Source organism: Alosa sapidissima, chromosome 8 (genome assembly GCF_018492685.1).
Source record: "Alosa sapidissima isolate fAloSap1 chromosome 8, fAloSap1.pri, whole genome shotgun sequence".
Taxonomy (NCBI): Eukaryota; Metazoa; Chordata; class Actinopteri; order Clupeiformes; family Clupeidae; genus Alosa; species Alosa sapidissima.
The window spans coordinates 8,972,936-8,991,615 of record NC_055964.1 but is presented as its reverse complement, the minus strand read 5'-3'; the positions used below and the strand labels follow the sequence as shown (position 1 = coordinate 8,991,615).

Below are 18,680 nucleotides of genomic sequence, written 5' to 3'. Positions count from 1 at the left end.
CGTGTGGCTTTGCCAGCTGCTTCTCTGCGGTTTGAGGCTTCACCTGAGCAGAGGGCAGATATGGAGGGTGGATGGAGGGTGGTGGTCGTTGTGGTTGCAACACGTCGTCCCCACGTGTGGCTTTGCATGTGTCACTGTGCCATTGGCCCACACAGTATTGGAAGGGAATTCGGATCTAAATCTAAATTTTTAAGGAACATGCAATTGACTGTACACAGGATATTTAATGTACTATTACAGCTTGTCAGTTTGCAGTTTAAAAAGTGTAATAAGGGAAAAAAAATGGGTTCTCCTCTTCATTGCTGGGTTGTTCGCAGTCCTTGAAAGCATCTGCGCTGCATGCAGATTTTTCTCACACCCTCGTGTTGATGAATAACCCATGCTGACAGGCTTTGTTTTAGCACAAATTTGAATTATGGCCCCACTCCTTGAAGTGCGTGCTCACAGCTGCATTCTTGCCCCACACAACAATGCTGACATAAAGATGGATACTGAATCAAAAAAGCGAATGAAAGACTCCATGTTACACTAGCAAATTTGATCTCTATTAGAAACATCTGATTCCTGAGCGGCATTCTTCATTGCTGTCTCAGCTGTGACTCAATTAGATTTATTCACAAAACTAAAGCCATCACAGCTTGAGAAGATACTTTGTATTTGAATCATATGCTATTCATTCTTTAATAGAATGACTTTGTTTAACAGCATGTTGACTGTTTTTCAGTGCCTCAAGGGGTGCTGTGTGCTCTCAATCTATTCTAGCATCATGTCCTTATTGTGCAGTGCATGGGCAATATATATATATATAACAAAAAAAAAAAAAAACACTGACAGGCTTTTGAAAAGGTCAAAGGTCAATGACCTGCAACATATAAAGCAATCCCTTTTCTTGTCTTACACTCAGATAAAACAAATCTCTGAATGTCATGCATTGTGTCGTGTGTGTGTCCAGCCCCAGAGCAAATAAACAGTCCTTTGATACTCCACCACATTTCGGCCAGACTGAGTTGCCCTTCTCCTTTGTCATTTCACCAAACATTGACTTGCTTTAAAGTGGTTCCCACCGGGGTTCGCAACCAGCATCATGCAGAGTTTGGTTCTGCGGTTTAAGTTGAAATGTTCCTGTAGCGTGTCAGTAATGACCACAGATTAATGGGAGGTCTGGTTCTAAAAGTGCCCGTTGAATTAGGAGACAGGAGTGTATTTACACTAGGTCACCCTCAGAGGGCGATAATGTCTAAGTCTATATTTATTGGCAGCGCGGTGGCCGAAATGTACTTCCAAACGCTAGCCACAGACAATTATGCTTCCAACGAAAATAAACCATTCCCGATAGGAATGCTGCAGAAAAACCATCCCGTTCTGTCTTTTCCAGGCAAAGACGGAGCCCCGGCGTTCGCACTCTGGACGACGTGTGCAAGCGATGATGTGTCAGATGACAAAGAGCTCTCCATTTTAAACAGACCCAGAGTTACTCTGCAAATCTACAGTCCAAACACAAAAGGCTCCGTGCGGTTGGTTCGGAAAATTGGTCCGCATGTTTAATGCAGTGGGCCGGGGTTTATCTACATGTACATCTGGAAAAGGAAACCTTGACCTGATGAAAAGTGGGAAAACACCAAAAGGAGTATGTGTGCCTGCCTGCACGTACAGTTCAGTTATTGCTGTGTGCACATCCATGAGTGACAGGGCCCAGATAGACTAATAGCCTATAATGTTTATCCAAGTCAACACTTCCGCTCTGAAAGCAAACGGAAAGGAGTGAATAAAAGAGGAAGCTCAATTAATCCTAAAAATACGAGAAGTCTTATGTGTGTATATGACCTCACCCTAGCAGGCACATCCTCTTTTTTTGTCCCTGAGATTTCTGGAGCTTATGTTCTTTAAAGGATGCTGAAAATCTCATAAAGGCCCATATTACTCCAAAACAAACAAGGAGTCGGAGATATAGTGTGTGCCGATATATTAACGCTTATCCTAAGCATCCTCTCCTGAACACAAAAACATTGATCCAGGGCATATCCCACCTGTCGCTTTCATGAGAGTTACTCTTCATAGACAAAGCCACATATCCTTGGACAGAGATCAGACGTCCTGTTTTTATGGGAGCCCTCCCTCCCTCCTTCCCTCTCTTTTTCTCTTTCTCTCTCCCTCACTTCCTCTCTCCTGTGATGGAGCCTCTGTTCCAGCACTGGCTCCCAGCATGCTGTCCACACACACAGTGGAAGAAGCGGAAGCTCTTATGTTTTTTCCCTCCCTCATTTCACCGGACCTCTAGGCCCTGGTCTTCGGTTTCTCAGCCCTCAGCTTGTCGCATCCTTGGCCATTACCGTGTCCAACACACAAACAAGCCCTGCGTGTGGCCATAACCGCAGGTCTCCGGGAATCCATAACTATGGTCGGTCTCGTTTCAGGGACAGGGGGGCTGGTAACACAATCAGCTCGGAGAGTGCAGCGTAGTGTCATGGTCAATCAGGGAATTATGTTAGTGTTTAGCCTTGTATAGCAGACTGCACAAGTCACCTTAGCCCAGTTTGTACTGGGGGCCAAACCTGGTGCTTGAACTCAGTTCCTGGGCCAAGAGGGGTTTATACTGTCCTGGGCTGGGCTTAAACGGGGCCGAACCTGGAAATAATGTCATTCTGTAGTACAAGCCCTGGTCAACTGCCAGGGTCACAGATCAAGCACCGGGTGCTTACACATCACATTGCTATGTTACTTGGTTACTGCAGAATGTTGCACAGTGTCTTGTCTTGATGAATTTATGAATTTTGGCAATTGCTAAAACAGCCCATGACAAGTGTAAACCCAGCAGTAACTTTAGCCCTGGTGCTTGTATCTTAGACCAAAGTTCTTGGGTTGAAGTTCCTGGGCTGATGGCCGACAGTAAACGAGGCTCTTGTGCAATAGACTTGTCAAGGGGGGTACTCACAATTTTTTTGGGACTGAAGTAGTACCACTATGTATTTTATCTACTCATCTCTTGTTGTTCTTTGTGAATACTTTGTACTGGGTCACATTCATAGTGCTATACTGACAGTTTGATTCTGACAGTTTGATTCATGTCACTTACCTTAAACAGTCCATTCGGCAGCTTGTAAATATCGAGCTCATGCATGATATGAGATTATAACACATGCACCAGCACACTTCTGACAGTTAGAATGTGTCTGAGTGAGACATGCAATATGGACACAGACAGACCCTGACTGAGTCTAAACAGGGCCCACTGACATTGTATTCTAAATGTCTGGCCAAAATATCCTGTCAACAGCTTTGTTAAAACATATAGGTTATAAATCTGATAGAAGTACACAGAAGGACTTGAGACCCCACATCACATAGGCCACATATACAGTAACCACAATAATTTTGTTCAACATGGACCAATAATTGGTCCAGTGTGATTCATTAGCACATGGCTCTCTCAGTGTCATAACAAATGCAGTAGCTCAGACATAATCCACGCATTTAACTGCAACCAGACTGTTGAATTTCCCACAGACTTTGTCATAGCGTTTATGTGATGGCGTAAAGAATGGCCGAACAAGAGATTAACCTTCATTTGATAGCTGATCCTTGAGGCTGCAACCTTCATTTGATCCTTGGGGCTGCTACTACCCAGCATGTATTTTATGACAACTCTAGTCTGATTCCCCAAACCATGAGATTCCATCATAAATGTGAGGTTGTTAGAAATGTGGTCATTTTGTATGATGCTTTGCCAACATGCCATTTATCTGTGCTTCAGTTAGGAGTGTGCGATATTGACAAAAAAAATCTCAACTAGATGTACCGCATAGTGGTACAAAATATGACCGCCGCTCAGTCATGTACATCCGTTCCGCGAAAATAAATCACACTTCAATTTGTCTCCATCTTTTACTCCATCCCCCACTCTTGAAACTTTTGTGTATGCTTGTTTGGCATGCCTGAGTGTGTGTGTGCGGCTGCACAGAAAGTAGCCTACTGGTGCTGAAAAGGTGAATAGATTAGAATAGCCAAAGAAGATGTAGCATTGTTATAAAACCTTTAAAATCTCTAAACAATCACAAGTAGGGCAGTTCATCACAGTTCATCCATTGCAACTGGATTGATGAAAGGTCACTTACACCTGTAGGCTACATTGTATTTGGGAAAAGCAAAAGGTATCAGCATAATGTTATTTATTTATTTATTTATTTATAAACAAAAACATCTCTGTCAGCTCCATGCCGTTTTCAACAGCTATCAAAAACAAAGGTCATTTTTGGATGGATGGATTTTTTGTGAATGTTTCTTCTTCTACATAAGATTTTAGTCATCTTTAGTTCATGTAATACTTGAATGTAATACTTTATTGTCAATGCACAAATTAAGTAACAGTAGGCCTAGTCTGAAACGTTATTGTTAATGCACAAATTAAGTAACAGTAGTCTGAAACGAAATGCTGTTTTACATCTAACCAGTGGTGCAAATAACTGACATGTCCAAATGGGCCTTGATGAAATGCGTCGCTAGACTGTTCATACACATTTTAACGGGCCAAAGTTGAAGAGCTGTTGTCCGTTATTGTTCGTGCAAATATAGGCTGATTCATGTTCCCTTGCATTGTGTAACTGAGGTCCATGGCTAGTCTGGCTTTCACCAGACCAAGCTCAATCTTTTAAGAAAACAAAAAATAAATAGCGGGCAGCTCAGGCTGGGTTCACCCAGCCTATAGTCCATAGGCACCCGATATTGTTTAATTTTCCGATTGAGATATCCACGCTCTGGCTATTCTAAATGCAAAAATGCATCAGGGAGTTATGACAAAACTGTAACTAACAAACTAGATCCTAATAGAAAGCTGTTAGCTTCCCTAAGCTACAGGTAGGCTTATAAGGTAGGCCTATTTACGACATAAATTGTCAATAGGCTATGCTGGCGACACAAATAAAATCTCCTTTGGAAACCAATGGCTTACGCCTTACAGTATCAAGCGGACTTAAACTGCCATATCGTGGCGAAAAGTTGTAATAAAATTCACGCAGCTCCATGAGTCAAGGAAAGCGCGAATGAAGTAGCCACTTCTAAATGGGACCCACTCAGTAGCTTAAGGTGTGTTGCTAAAGCAGCCATAATGAAATGAAGGTGTCCTTGGATACTTCACACACACGTGCTTTTTAATTTCACAGACTACAACTACCAAGCTGTAATCAAAGCACATCGATTCCCCTCTCACACCCTGCACGCACTTAAAACAAAATAAACAGGCGTCTCAGTCTCACGCATAGGCAAAACTGTATCAGACCGGTGTAACGTTGGTAAATCTTCCATTGCACAGAATGATTTTTGTAGCACGTGCAACAAATGACAGTCGAAAGATACAATTACAGTGCTGCTATCAATTTGCTTGGTTTAACCGCATTTATAGTTTTCTACAAATGCAATCAATCAAATTGGCCTCCATCACTCAACCAACGCTAACGGTAACATTACCTAGGTCCTTATTGATATTATAAGATTAATGTAGCCTACCTCCAGTAAAAACCAAGCATGTCCGATAAACATCCTCAGATTTATTTCGGCTTCAAGAAGAAATGGAAATTACATTTCATGTGAACATCATCCTATCCTTATTATACGTTCTCTGCGGTAAACTACACTCCTTGTATGCTTCATTGTCCATTGTCCATTGTTTTTCCAACCCACTTTTAACTTCCAACAAAATTACGTCTCACTGCAACGACGCGCCATCTAGTGGACAAACGACTACTTATCGCCAATACTGGAAATGCAGCTATGATGATGATGAATATTTCTTTTGGCTTTCTTTTAATCCTACTGAATTTGTAATTATGTATCAGCTGTTCTAATACCGATAGTATGTGGGTGCCTGTGTGTGTGTGCATGTGTATATGTGTGCACCGCCATCTACAGGCCAATGAGTGTACAGTCACTAAATGTACACATAACCTAATTTTTTTTAGACCCCCCCATGGATGAAATTCTACGAAACTTGGCATACCCCCAGAGAATGCCAGGTCAATCATACACATAAAATTTGGTGCAGTTCTGAACATCTTAACTGAAGATAGGGGCGATTAAAGCAGAATAATATTGCATTTTCATTTTTTACCGGGGGGGTGAAAATCACAAATGAGTGATTATGGGCCTCAGTGCCACGGTTCAGGTAGTTATTTAGGAAAAACTGCTTTTTTTGCGGTTCGGGGGGCCCAGCACGGGGGGGGGGGGGTTGGGAGTGGCCCCGGGGACGAAACTAAATTTTTCCATAAAAGTCTAGTGGGGCTACATACCCACCAAATTTCATGTGCCCCGGTGGTTCGGTGTCCCGGGTATCGTTGACCAAAAATTCAGGAAGTAGATGACGGGGAAAAAAAAAAAAAAAAAAAACTTTGACAATCCCTAAATGACCGCTTCGCTAGCTTCGCTAGTGGCGGTCATAATAATTTATGTGATTGTGTCTATTACAGGGCTTGAAAACGAAATTATTTTTCAAACGTTCCGTTCCGAACGGTTCAGGTAGGCCTATGTTTAACGTTTTCGTTCTTGCATGCGTTCCGCCACCAACATATCGGTCCTGAACCGGTTCGGAACGCAAAATATCGTTCGTTCTTAAAGTTCCGGCAGTGTTTGGTGGGCCTATCAAGTCTATTTTTGTGGACTTTACCTTAGAATAGACATGCTCTCATTATTTCCTCTTGATTTAGCCTATATCGTAGCTATGCCCAAAAATAATAAATCACAGGCGGCATCCAAAAACATTCAGATGGGCTATCCATCCCATAGCCTACAGACTTACTATAGGCCTAACCTATGCCTATAAATAATTTCTTATCAAAAATATTTCTGGATACGTGCTAAACTCCTTACCTGGTTGTAGCCTAAGTTTTATCCATATGGAGACCTTCAAAGGCTTGCGCTATAATTCCAACCCTGTTTATAAACGAACCTGTCTGTTGCTGACAAGGCCTATCTCAAATTTCCTGTTTAACTCTTCTACATAGAATAGGCTATAATTTGCGCAAACATTTCAAATCCCGACTTTAAAACGACAAGGCGTGGACAGGCAAAATAGGCTATTACGCATAGGCTACAAACAATTTCCAAATCAGTTTCAGTAGCCTACGCTACGAGCTGGCCTAAGATCCGAAGTGGCAGACGGATAGGTTACATTACAACAGTAAGACAAAATATACACATTTGGACCAAAGGTCCATTTATTCGTTTTTTTTTTTCAAACTGCAGAAACCAAATTATTAGGCTGTTCGCCTACAGTAGTTGGCTACATAGCGGCTTGTTATCTCACATTAACAGTGTAGATGCGGGCTTGTTTTTCGCACAACCGGAAATAGTCTCCCTGACATAGGATATGCTTTTGCTTTTGAAATTTTATAAAATATATAGAGAACGAAAAAAAAACGTTATTAACCGGTTTTGTGGATTTCAGAATAACGTTTCTGTTCCGGAACAGTTGAAGAGCATTTTGTTTTCGTTTCCGTTTCCGCTCCTCGTAAAATTCCGTAAAATTCCGTTCGTTTTCGGTTTTCGTTTTCGTTCCTTGAACCGGTTCGGAGCCCTGGTCTATTATGATAATTAGACAATATTTTTCTCATAGTTTCATATTGCACTAGTATCTCACTCAAGAATGCTTTTTTGGAACAATAAAGTTTTAGAATATTAAGCATCTTTCACATTATGAGAGTTATGACTCCAAACTCTCAGAGTGTGAACATAACTATGCACTCTTCATGTCTGTAGTTGTCTGTGCACATCCGCAACAGATTAGAATGCCGGCCATCCATGTTTCCTCGTGTATGACCAATACACCTCTACTATGTAATGTCTCTATGTTTGCTAAATTCCTGACATTTCCTGATTTCTAATTTTTGGTTTTCCTGTCCTGTTAGTTGGCAGTTCCATGATGTAGAAGCACCTAGCATAAGTTGACTTTAGCAGTGACGTGCCCTGTGTGCGGAACCTGCAGTTTCCTCATCACGGACCGGCCATAGTTTAAGAAACAGTCAATAATGTCGGCTCGTGCATCATTAAAACTATCATTAAGATATTGTTGTAGACGATATATATCGCACATTCCTATCTTCAGTCCAGCAGAGTTTCAACTCTGTTAAGAATTTCTGTGAAATAATTGACCAAACCTTTTGGCAAAAGCATTGAGTTTTAGTTCTGTCTCAAGAATTCCTGTGGAACAGTGGACTGAACTCTTTGGCGGGGAAAAAATGCAGAAACTCTATCTTCTCAATGGAATTCACCGGAGCACTGCAGTGTGGGCCATTTTGCGGGTTTTGCCCCGTAAGACTGCAACTGGGCCCAGTGTTTACATGTTCGGAGATTGGAGGAAATTGAATCGCCTGTGACATCATGCCGGATGCAGGAGGGCTTTAATGCTCAATGTCCAGGCACTGACCACATCACAGCTCCAGTAGGGGCACACGGGCTACCACTGCAGCTCCTCTCTCTAATCCAGCCCCTGGCTAATGGGAAACACATGGCTGCCCGTAATGGCGGCAGCGGAACGAGCAGGGCCTCTGCCACATGCGCACCACGGCACAGCCACGCTCGCTCACTCGCTTAGCCGCCGGCCTGCTGAGTCGGCCATCCAGCTCCCGTTCCCGATTTGTGGACGACGCTCCAGCAGCTCTCACCTGGAGTAATGAGAAATGGATGGCTTGGACTGTTGTTACTGAAATGAGACTGACGGCCGGTTGTTTAAAACAGTTACTGCCCACTTGTGTGGAAAAATTGGACAGAATGTGGATATAGCCCCCAAATACTGATATGAAACTAAAGTCATGATTCTTCATTTTGGTTTTGAAATTGAGCTTTTGAGATGAGCATTCAGTGGCAGGGAACTGTTATTCTTCAGTGCAGAGAGAGAGAGGGGGAGAGAGAGGGGGGGGGGGGGAGGAGTGCTCAGCCTGCCTTTAGAGTATGTGAAAATTGAAACCTGGAGCCAACGCTCTGCTTCCTTCCTCTACACAGAGAGAACGAGGGAAGAGGGGGGAGGATAGAGTCAGAGAGAAGGAGAGGAAGAGAAGGGGGAGAAAATAGTGGGAGACAAAAAGGGAGGGGGCTGTGGAGGGAAAATGAGGGAGAGAGAGAAGGAGAGAGAGAGAGAGAGAGAGAGAGTTTGACCTGTTTTCCATTAGCCCCAGATCCTCTTTAATAAACTCGCCACAGAATTATGCTGACAAAGGGGGAAAAAAGCACTGCAATTTAGAGGTGCAGACAACAGTCACCCAAACCTGATTATCCACGTCTAAAGCGTAATAATAAGGATAGAAGATTATTACATAGTCAAAATATGGAAGGGGCTTGGGTACGCTTTCCAGCACTTAAGCTTTCAATGCAGTATTGGCGTTCAAGAAAAAGAAGTTATATAAGCTGTTCATTTCTGTGTTGACTCCCATTCCATGATGCTTAGCATAGGTTTCTATGCTTTAGTGTGAAGTAGCCTTGGGTGGTGATGTTGAACTTTGGCTTTGGTACTGTTAAGAATGAGCTTGGCAACTGCCTGATATTGGATTGGTCAGTCTTAAATCATGGTATGAGAGGTCTAAACGTTTTTTGAAATAATATAATGCTGTAGACTCATGTGATTACAGAGCCATTTCCTGGGCTAAAAGCTGACCTCAGCATTTTGTGGTTTACTTTGAGGACAAGTGCCAAATGTTTCCAGTAAATGTCGTTTTATGGCAACGGCATGCATAAGTATATTGGGACATTCAGCCAAGACAATATAGGGTAATAGTGCAGAATAACATTCTTTTTGACTTGAGCGCTATGGCATTTGAAGATCCATTAAACAGATAGAAACAAGCCAAAATGACCCATGACTTTGCAGCTATACTCCGACCAAATAATCCTCTGAACAAAAAACTTGCCTGCAGGCATTACTGGCCTTCAGCAAGGGTGCCAAACGACTGAAACGGGACCACACCATTTATGTGTTTTGTTACTGTAGAAAAAAAGTATATATTTTTTTACCTGTAGGAATGAGGAGATCTGTAATATATAAGACTCTAGTCATCTCCACAGGCTTCTGCACTGAACACTGTGATAAAACAAAAAGCATGAGGTAAGCTAAACGTGCCAGGGTTGTTTTATGCAATGACTTTATACTAAACAATTACTGGTATTTGTTGAAAACAACAACTACTAGTAGTATTATTATTGTTCATAATATGGCAATAATAATAATGATAATAATTATAATAATAATAACAAACACAACAACAATAACATAAAGTCCTTTCAAGTGAAACTTTATCCGTGCTTCTTTCTGCTTTGCATTGCAGAAAATATTTGGCTTTTTTTCCTTTTTTTCCACTCATAAATTTCTTTTCCTCAACTTTTTTTCTTCTTCTTGGAGCTGAAATAGCTACCAGATGTGGATGCAATCTGTTCCCGTTGCCATAACAACGAGGGGATCTGAATAGACCTGTGGCCCTGGGTTTTGTTGGCTGGGTTACAGGTCTCAGTCTTAAGGTCTGGTTGTTTCTGTAGAACTGGCACTTGATTACGGGCCAAACTTTGAGAATATGTTTGGACTGGCAGTCAACATGTCATTTCATCCCCTCCCCCCTCCCCCTCCTCTGCTGCTGCTCACGAATCTCCCTCCCCCTCTTTCCACTAACATCGGCCCTGCCATATCTGGAAGTTATCACGTATAGGCCCAGTGTTTGTCTTTTTAATTCACGCTACAATCCATACAACCCACACTTGGTATAACCTACATTGTTTTATTGTGGTAATGTTTCCATTTAAGTTGTATGGAATGGAAGAAAATGCTAAGTCTACTGAAAACAATGTACATTCCTGGCTAAAACGCACACATAACTTGTTGAGAGTGTAATGTAAGCAGACCCATAAGATGTTTGGCTTTCAGAGCTTCTCTGTACAGCTCAACAGAGCATCAGCACCTACCACTGAGATACTGACATAATTCAGTGATTCAGGGATTTTAGTGCTCCAGAACTCTCCTGAAATCCTCCTCGTCGTGGAACAGGCTTCTGCTCACAGGCTCAGCAGCGGTCGCGCAAAGCAGAGGTCTGCTGCTAGGTTGTCAACCGCTGCGTCACACATGGTCAGCTCTCACGGCCGCAACCTCATGCAACATTTGTGGTCTTTGTTTAGTCTATGTCAACCCCTGAAAAAAAGTTAGACCCCCCCCCCTCGCAAAAAAAAAAAACAGCTATGTTAGTGGGGCGCCATGTCAGCAGAGCCAGCCCAAAAGTCTCAGCCCCCGAAAATCTTTTCCTCTCTGGATTCAATTACAGGTCACATGATCTGCATACGCCTTCGAGGGCACTGGGCTGCCGTTGCGGCTCCCGCTCCTATAGCCACTCGCTGGTTGGTGACCGTGCCTCCACCCCTCCCCTCGGAACGAGGGAGAACAAATATGTGGCGCATGATGCATTAACTGCAGGGTCCCCGCGCACAGACCCCTGACTGTTCCCCTTCATGAAAGGCTGCCTTGTCCCCTGAAGTGGAGGCCAGCCGTGGCTCGCTCTTCCTTTGATGATCCTGTGTGTGACCGTGTGCTAAACCTCACCCTGGAGACACACAAGGGAGAAAGAGCCAGAGAACGGCAGTGATGGAGGGAGGGAGAGAGAGACAGAGAGAGAGAGAGATGATGCTGTAGGGTCCTGAACTGCTCACACACTGTGAAAGGGCCAACCAGCTACATGTTTTGTTTTATTTTTAGGAGGTGGGACTTTGGAGGGACACATCTACGAGGGCGTACAGTAGTAATTAAAAGTGAGGCCCTGGGTACTAAACAGTAGAGAGGGGCGGAACGCTGAAAGGAGAACAGTCAGGGTAAGAGAGAGGAAGAGGGGTTATTGCAGGAGAGAGTGGAGGGATGGTTTCAAATAGGCTGCAGAGAGAGGTGAAATATCGATGACAGCTCAGAGGGGTCAGCTGGGAAGGAGCTGTGCAGAGCTGCGTTCTCTGACCATCAGTGTGGACGGGATCTCATCACATGAATTTTGATGAGCGGGCAACGATCTATATGCATCAGTAGTCATGACAATGCAGCCAACTGCACCAGGAACACAGTGTCCAATTGCTACAGTTTCATTTTATTTTCTTGAAGTAACTGAGGAACAACACATTTACAAGGACACACTGTCAAATGGAAACTAATTCTGTTAACATACCCAGGTTTACTGGTGAAAATGAATGACTAGACCAGTTAGATATAAGATTCTCTTTTTTGTTTTAAGCAAAATCTCAGTCCTCAAAATCTCATATCAGTCTTCCAAACATTTACAATCAAAGCATGTTTTCACATAGACATTTGTGCAAAATCATGTATAACTGGTCTTGTCGGAGTGAGTTATTTGAAAAAGGCAATTTTAAATAAACCCAGTGGACCATTAGAAAAGATGGATATGAATTGACAAATCATTTATCTGCTTCATGCAGTTCATATTCCAAAGAACAAGAATCTCCACAGAGAAATGACAAAAATAATATCTCACAACCACTAAAAAGTCTCGAGTATACTGTAAAATCATATTCAATTTTTGTACCTGATGTTTATATATAAAACGAGGAAACAAACAAAAAGGTATAAAGAAAAATGAAAGCCAGTTCATTTAACGTAAAAATAACATGATATAGCAAAAAATCACATAAGCACAGCTTACAGACATAGACAAAATATTATTACAAAATATTTTAACGTAGAAAAATAACCATTATAACGACTAAATAGTTGTACCATTATAGAAAACAGTTGCAACCATAGTAACAACAAATTTTTCCTTTACATACATCATAAGCACGTGGTCTTTATGTCATACTGCTGTCTGTACACACTGACACTCACTCTTAGGGTTTCAATCGGACGACGCACAAGACAGTACAAAACACCTAAATACATTGCATCTAAACTCAAAAAGCCTCCAGTTTTCTTCTAGTATTTGATTCTAGTCCTCAATTTAATAGAGAGGGTATTCCTGGTCTTAGAATAACCCACAAGTGCTTGTTAGGCCTATAACTCTGAACATGATGTGTTGTTCCATAATTACATGGTATGACAGACTGAAGGGAGACAATGTGTGCAGGAAACCGCTCAAAGAAGACAGTCATCGTCTAAGCATGTATGTGGCCGGCATTCGAGAGATGGTCCACGCGTACCATTCAACTCCGGTGTGGTCTCTTGCATAGGAACAATATTAACATCAATACCTGTGATTTGAACAGTTTGGTTGGATCTTTGATAGTGATTACATGGACCTGTGGTGTTATTATTCCATAAGCTGATACAATGAAAGATAGATGTTTGAGAATCATTGGCTCAAGTGAAGAAGCTGAATACTATTATTATCTTTGCAGAGACAAGTATCTGTGAGTGTGTCTTGTGTCTGTAGGGTAATTTTGGAATGCAGTTTTAAAAAAGTATGCCACCTTTGGTTGAGTAATAGCCACCAGAGTCTGAAGTAGTCTGGAACTGCCATTGTAACTGCATCTCAACCTGTCCGTAAGAGACACAGACACATTCAGTCCCAGCGGGAAGAGGAAAGGCCACTGTTGACTAAAACCGTATACCGCTTAAGGGCATGACTTAACTTTTTAAAGGCACTTTACTGTTAAACTGCATGGTCAAGAATTCCAGTGTGGCTCAGTTGATTGCACCGCCATGGCACAGACCGCTGCATGTTTGGGTTTGACAGAAAGGTTATTTTTCACATCTCCTTACGCAAGGCATCAAGTGGTCCGAGGGAGCTTGACAGTGGTATCGTGATGGGTCCCGGCTAAGTTCAGCCGGGCCGCACTGAAGCATGATTTATCACAATTAAATTGCAGTGTGCACTTTGAACTAAAGAAAATTAAATGCCAATCATGGGTGAAGCTACCATTTTGGAGATGACAGAGAGCTAACCTCAAGCCCCACAGGCTATTCATCTCACTAAAATGGGTAATCACGGAGCCAAATAAGTTTTCCAAGTTCCAAGTATTAACTGAACCTTGTTGTAGATACATATGGTCTATAGATAACAAACTGATTTTTAACCCTATATATGTTGAATATGATCAGGATCTGGATTGGGCAAGTCAAATGTGTCTGCATAACCAGTACCAATCTTTGGATAGGTCAGTAGCCGATAAACAAAATCTTTTTGTTTTGCATAAACCACCTTGGAAGTACTGGATACTGCAGAACTCAACAAAACATAAGACTTATGCCACTGTCTTCGAACACAGATTAGAACACCCATCAATAACATACCTTGTATAATAGGAGAGTATAGTATATACTAAATGAACTGCTTATAGTTTGCATACACTTGAATTTATAATATAAAACCAAGCTTATAACATTACCTCAAAACCCATGTACACATTAATACTGTATGGTAAAGCATTCCTCTTAGTACTTTACACTCGAGATTATTCTCAAGTTAATTTGTTGCATCAGATATGTCCTGGACCTTTTTTTTTTTTAAATCTTGTTTTGTATCGGTTTCCTTGACACACTATGACAGTCGTTTGTCACTAATGAGAAAATATCAACCGTGAGGTTCAGCAAGCAGCACCGTTGAGACTGAACAGCACTAATTGTTTTTCACTACTTGAGGTGGCATGATTGCTGTCTTTGGAGTGGTTTTGATCTCGGCGTCGGGGGGGTTACCCTCCTTGCCTTTCTTCCGCGGTGGCTTTTTGATGGGGGTCCTCTTGGGCGTGGACTCCCCCACCACCTCCACAGTCTTTGAGCCGTTCATGCTCGGCTGTTTCTCCGGTGTCTCCGGCGTGTCCGTCACGGGCCCCACCATCTTCTGCAGGCTGCCTGTAGTGGGCAGCAGGGGTTTGGTGGAGCCCTGCAGCTGGGGCCCACCGACTGTGCGCTTGGCCTTCTGGGGCGGGGTGGGCTTCTCGCGCTGCGCCTGCGTGGCCGCCAGCCCGTTGGTCTTGACCCCCACCAGTCCCTCGTTGCGGTTGATGGACTGAGTCTTCTCCTTGAGCTGGGCGGCCAGCAGGGTGGCGGCCTCCGAGTTCATGTGCGGATGCATGATTTTGGGGCTCTTGGGCGGCTCCTTGGAGGTCACCTCCTCCTTGGGAGCCTTCTTCTCCGAGTGGAAGTTGCTGATCTTCTTCAGGGCGTTCTGCACCACGCCGTTGATGTGCTCCCTGTGCTCCTCCGCCGTGCGGCCCTTGTGAGGTTTGGCCTTGCTGGGAGAGTCGCCTCCCTCAGTGGCCTTGTGCTCCGGGCTCTTCTTGTCTTTGGTCTTCCCCGACTTCTCCCGACTCCTCTGTTTCTCGCTGGCCTCTGAGGAGCTTCTCTTCTTCTCCACGGGCGGGGTCTCTCCCTTCCCTTTGTCTGGTTGGTTGGTTCCCGCTGCTGTGCCGTGGATCCAGGAAACCTTGGGCTTGGTGGAGGGATCGGGCGGCCGAGGCTTGATCCTCTCCGGAGACGGAGGCTTGCCGTTCCCTTTGACCTCCCCGGCACTGCTGTCCTCGTCCTCCTTGGACTGCTTGGAGAGGCGGGCGATGCGGGCATAGAGGGCCCCGGCGGCCGACTCGGAGCCGCTGGTGGAGCCTTCGCTGTCCGTGGATTTTAGCAGCGGCTGTTCGCTGCCGTCGCCTGGCTTGGCTGGGGTGGTCTCTTTGAGGGATGTGTACTCCCCGGCATCATCCTCGCTGGACGCCACTGTGCTCTCTGCTACAGGTGCTGGACTGCACTTCTCGTTAGTCTCTCCAGTGGTCTCTGTGGAACGAGAGGAACAACACATCACGTGAAGAAACAGGTAATTGCACAGCCATTAAAGGAGAGATTTTCAAACACAGAGCAAACTCAGCAGCCTTGTCATATCAGCCCGTCTGAAAGCAACGAGTGAAATTTATAATACTAATCTGCTCAAGCACTGCAGGCCTATTAAATGTGAATTTCTGTAAATTAATGTACAGCTGTGTCAGACTATCAATATGGTGATAACGGAAAAAAAGTGGATGCCTCTGAAATGAATTTAATTAATTTGTCATTTGTTCTGCTTAATTAGGATTGAAATGGTGGATAATATCAGAGACGCCTGCAATTAGTTCTTGTGACTGGAGCTGAGTAAATGCTTCACTTGAGCATGAGTCAATGGCTTCACTTAGAAGTGACAAAGAGGCAGACAGTCACAACAAGCACAAGGAGAAGACAAAGAAATACAGGAGCTAGAGGCAGAATGAAAATGGAAAAAAGAAGAAAGAAAGCCAAAAAAAAACAAGAGAGAAAAAGGAGGGACTCCTCAGAAAACACACGTCTGCCCCCCCCCCCCCCCCCCCCCCCCCCCCTCCTATAATTTACTCAGTGACTCATGCCTTGGCCCTGTGCCACGTGCTGACTTTACCATCCTTGCCGTTTCCTGTTTGTATACTGAAGCACACAAAGGGCAAAGAGCTTGAGGCCAAGGCCTATCATAAGCTCTATCAGCCTCTACGATGCTATCCCTCAAAGTAGGTCATGCCATAATTGCTCCGAAACTTCAACCCCGCCCGTCCTGATGGCCCCGATAGCTTGGTCAGGGCACCGATCCCAATAAGCAAAAAGTGATATCTCTGTGCACCGAGCTTTCCCACTGGGACTCACCTTCGTGGGGTATGCAGTACACGGGACCGTCCTCGCTGGTCTCGAAGGACGAGAAGGATTCCTGGTCGGACCAGGAGGGGGAGTGAGGCTCAACCTCCGAGGGGGGCTCGATGAAGCTGCAGTTGAAGGTGTTCTCAGGATCATGGTGGGCTACTGGTTGACGCAAAAGGGGGGGGGGGGGGGAAGGAAAACAAACCCAGGAGCAAGGGGTCAGACCCAAATAGTAAGCCCAAAGAGGAGTCACTACATTCTTGGTGAAACAATACCTCCTTCAAACATGACCTTTTACACACCGATGATAACAGTTTAGGCCGCAGCCGTCGAGTGACTGTGACAACTCGCTTTAGTGGAGTGAAGCCGGTCTGTAATCAAGGTGTCATCGTTAGAGTGTGAGCCGAGGGCTGAGAGCTGTGTGCTTCCCAGGAGACTGCAGAGTGCTCTCTCTCTCTCTCTCTCTCTCTCTCTGCCTAATGTAGGTCAGAGCTTTTTTTGTCCAGTTGAAAGCTCTTCCCTCATACTTAATGTTAGGGCTTTCTGCTGACCTACAGAATGGGGACGTCTGTGGGATGCCTGTGGTTCAGGCACATCTAAATCCCCGCCGAGAGAGCAGGAAAGGAAAAAAAATGGGGGATACTTTTGACATCAGCTGCTTCGCAGCGTTATTGCGCGTGACTCCAGCCGTTCCGCTCTCCGAAAAAACGTGCCAAAGGAGGCCGACTTTCCCTGTAATTGAACTGGAACATGCTCTCCTAAGGGAGAATCTACAAAGGACCGACTGTGACAAAGACTGTCCTTGTCTTATTGTGTGTTCAACCCACTGAGGGAAAGAGAATTATTGACGACATTCAATGATTCTTCCATTAGTACGATGATATGTCTTCAGTCACATCATTATTAAATTACCAAGAAGCTATAAATCTTTGTTTTATTTGTTCTTATTGACAACATAAATGCTAACATTTGAATTACAGTGACCCATCTTTAGTAAACAGCAATCATGGCACAAAAAGAGGCAAAGAGCACAGTCAGGGTCTTTGTTCCTTTGTGGGTAAGAGGACCAGACAACTGGTGCCCCAGAAAGGGGGTCCAGACAGGGCATTGGGAGAGGAGCGTGACTCGGACGCCAACGAGAGCCCAACCCCTCACAGTGGCCTATAGACAAAGGCACATATTTGACGCAACAAAACTACAGTCAAATGCCCCCACGCCCTACCCAGCTGCTTGGGACAGCAGGTGGTCCCCGGTCCCCTCAAACTTTTTTTATCAGATGGAGGAGGGGAGGGCATGAGGTTTAGTTGAGAGGATTTTAAATGGCCCAAGGCGAACCAGAGCCTTTCAGAGTCACAATTAAAAGCCTGTCCCAATGTGAGGATGCATCTGGACAAAGTTTGCATGGGCTCAGCTATTTTGGTGCAGATGGAAAACTAATTACACAGGAAAACATTGACTAACTTTAAGACAATGTGAGTCATCTTGTTTCAAACGAGGATAAGATCCATGAGTTGATATTCCAAAACGCTATGAGTCATAAAGACTCAGGCTGTACCCCTGGGTAAAGTGGAAGTATGTGTGTGTGCGTGCGTTGCATGCATGCTTGTCCATGTGTATGTGGGGGAGGGAGAATGTTTTCACCTATCTCGTCTTCTCTAGCTCTAACTAGTGCCACATTGGACTAACCTCGGGTCTAACTTCTGTTTTGTGCTCCTCAATTCTATTCCCAAGTACCCCCCTTTCTCTCTCTTTCTCTGGAATGCACAGGTCTTAGGTGTCCCTCAGAGAGTAGAGTTACACAGCAGAGGAGTGCTGGACCTCAAGGCAGCGGGTGGCCAATGAGACACGCCACGCAGCATGCTCTGAACAGGAAATGGGGGTGTGTGTGGAGGGTGTAGGGGGGCAGAGTAAGTGTGTGAGAGAGAGGGAGAGAGAAAGAGGGAGGGAGGGAGGGAGAGAGACTACTACTATTCAGTCAAAAACTTTTCCAGGGACTAGACATTGCATGTGGCAAATTTCAACACCCATTTCTCCCATTTGTTCTCCAGCACGCTTGTTTAGGGCCTGAGACATGCGTCCATCGAGCTCTGTGTCATGGGATCGC

General features: G+C 44.3%; 1 protein-coding gene across 2 annotated transcripts in view; it reads right to left on the bottom strand.

Annotated features, from left to right (window-relative positions):
- Positions 1–12,065: 12,065 nt before the first annotated feature.
- Positions 12,066–18,680, bottom strand: part of scarf2 (scavenger receptor class F, member 2) — an 18,190-nt gene continuing 11,575 nt past the window's right edge. Inside the window, exons 10-11 of one of the 2 annotated variants that reach the window (XM_042101715.1) lie at positions 16,586–16,735; positions 12,066–15,718 (exon numbers count right to left, since the gene is read on the bottom strand). In XM_042101715.1, coding sequence (XP_041957649.1) covers positions 14,568–15,718; positions 16,586–16,735 — 1,301 coding nt within the window. In that variant the 3' untranslated portion in view covers positions 12,066–14,567. Of the gene's footprint in view, positions 15,719–16,585; positions 16,739–18,680 lie in introns of both variants that reach the window. The other variant, XM_042101714.1, reaches the window with a different exon arrangement.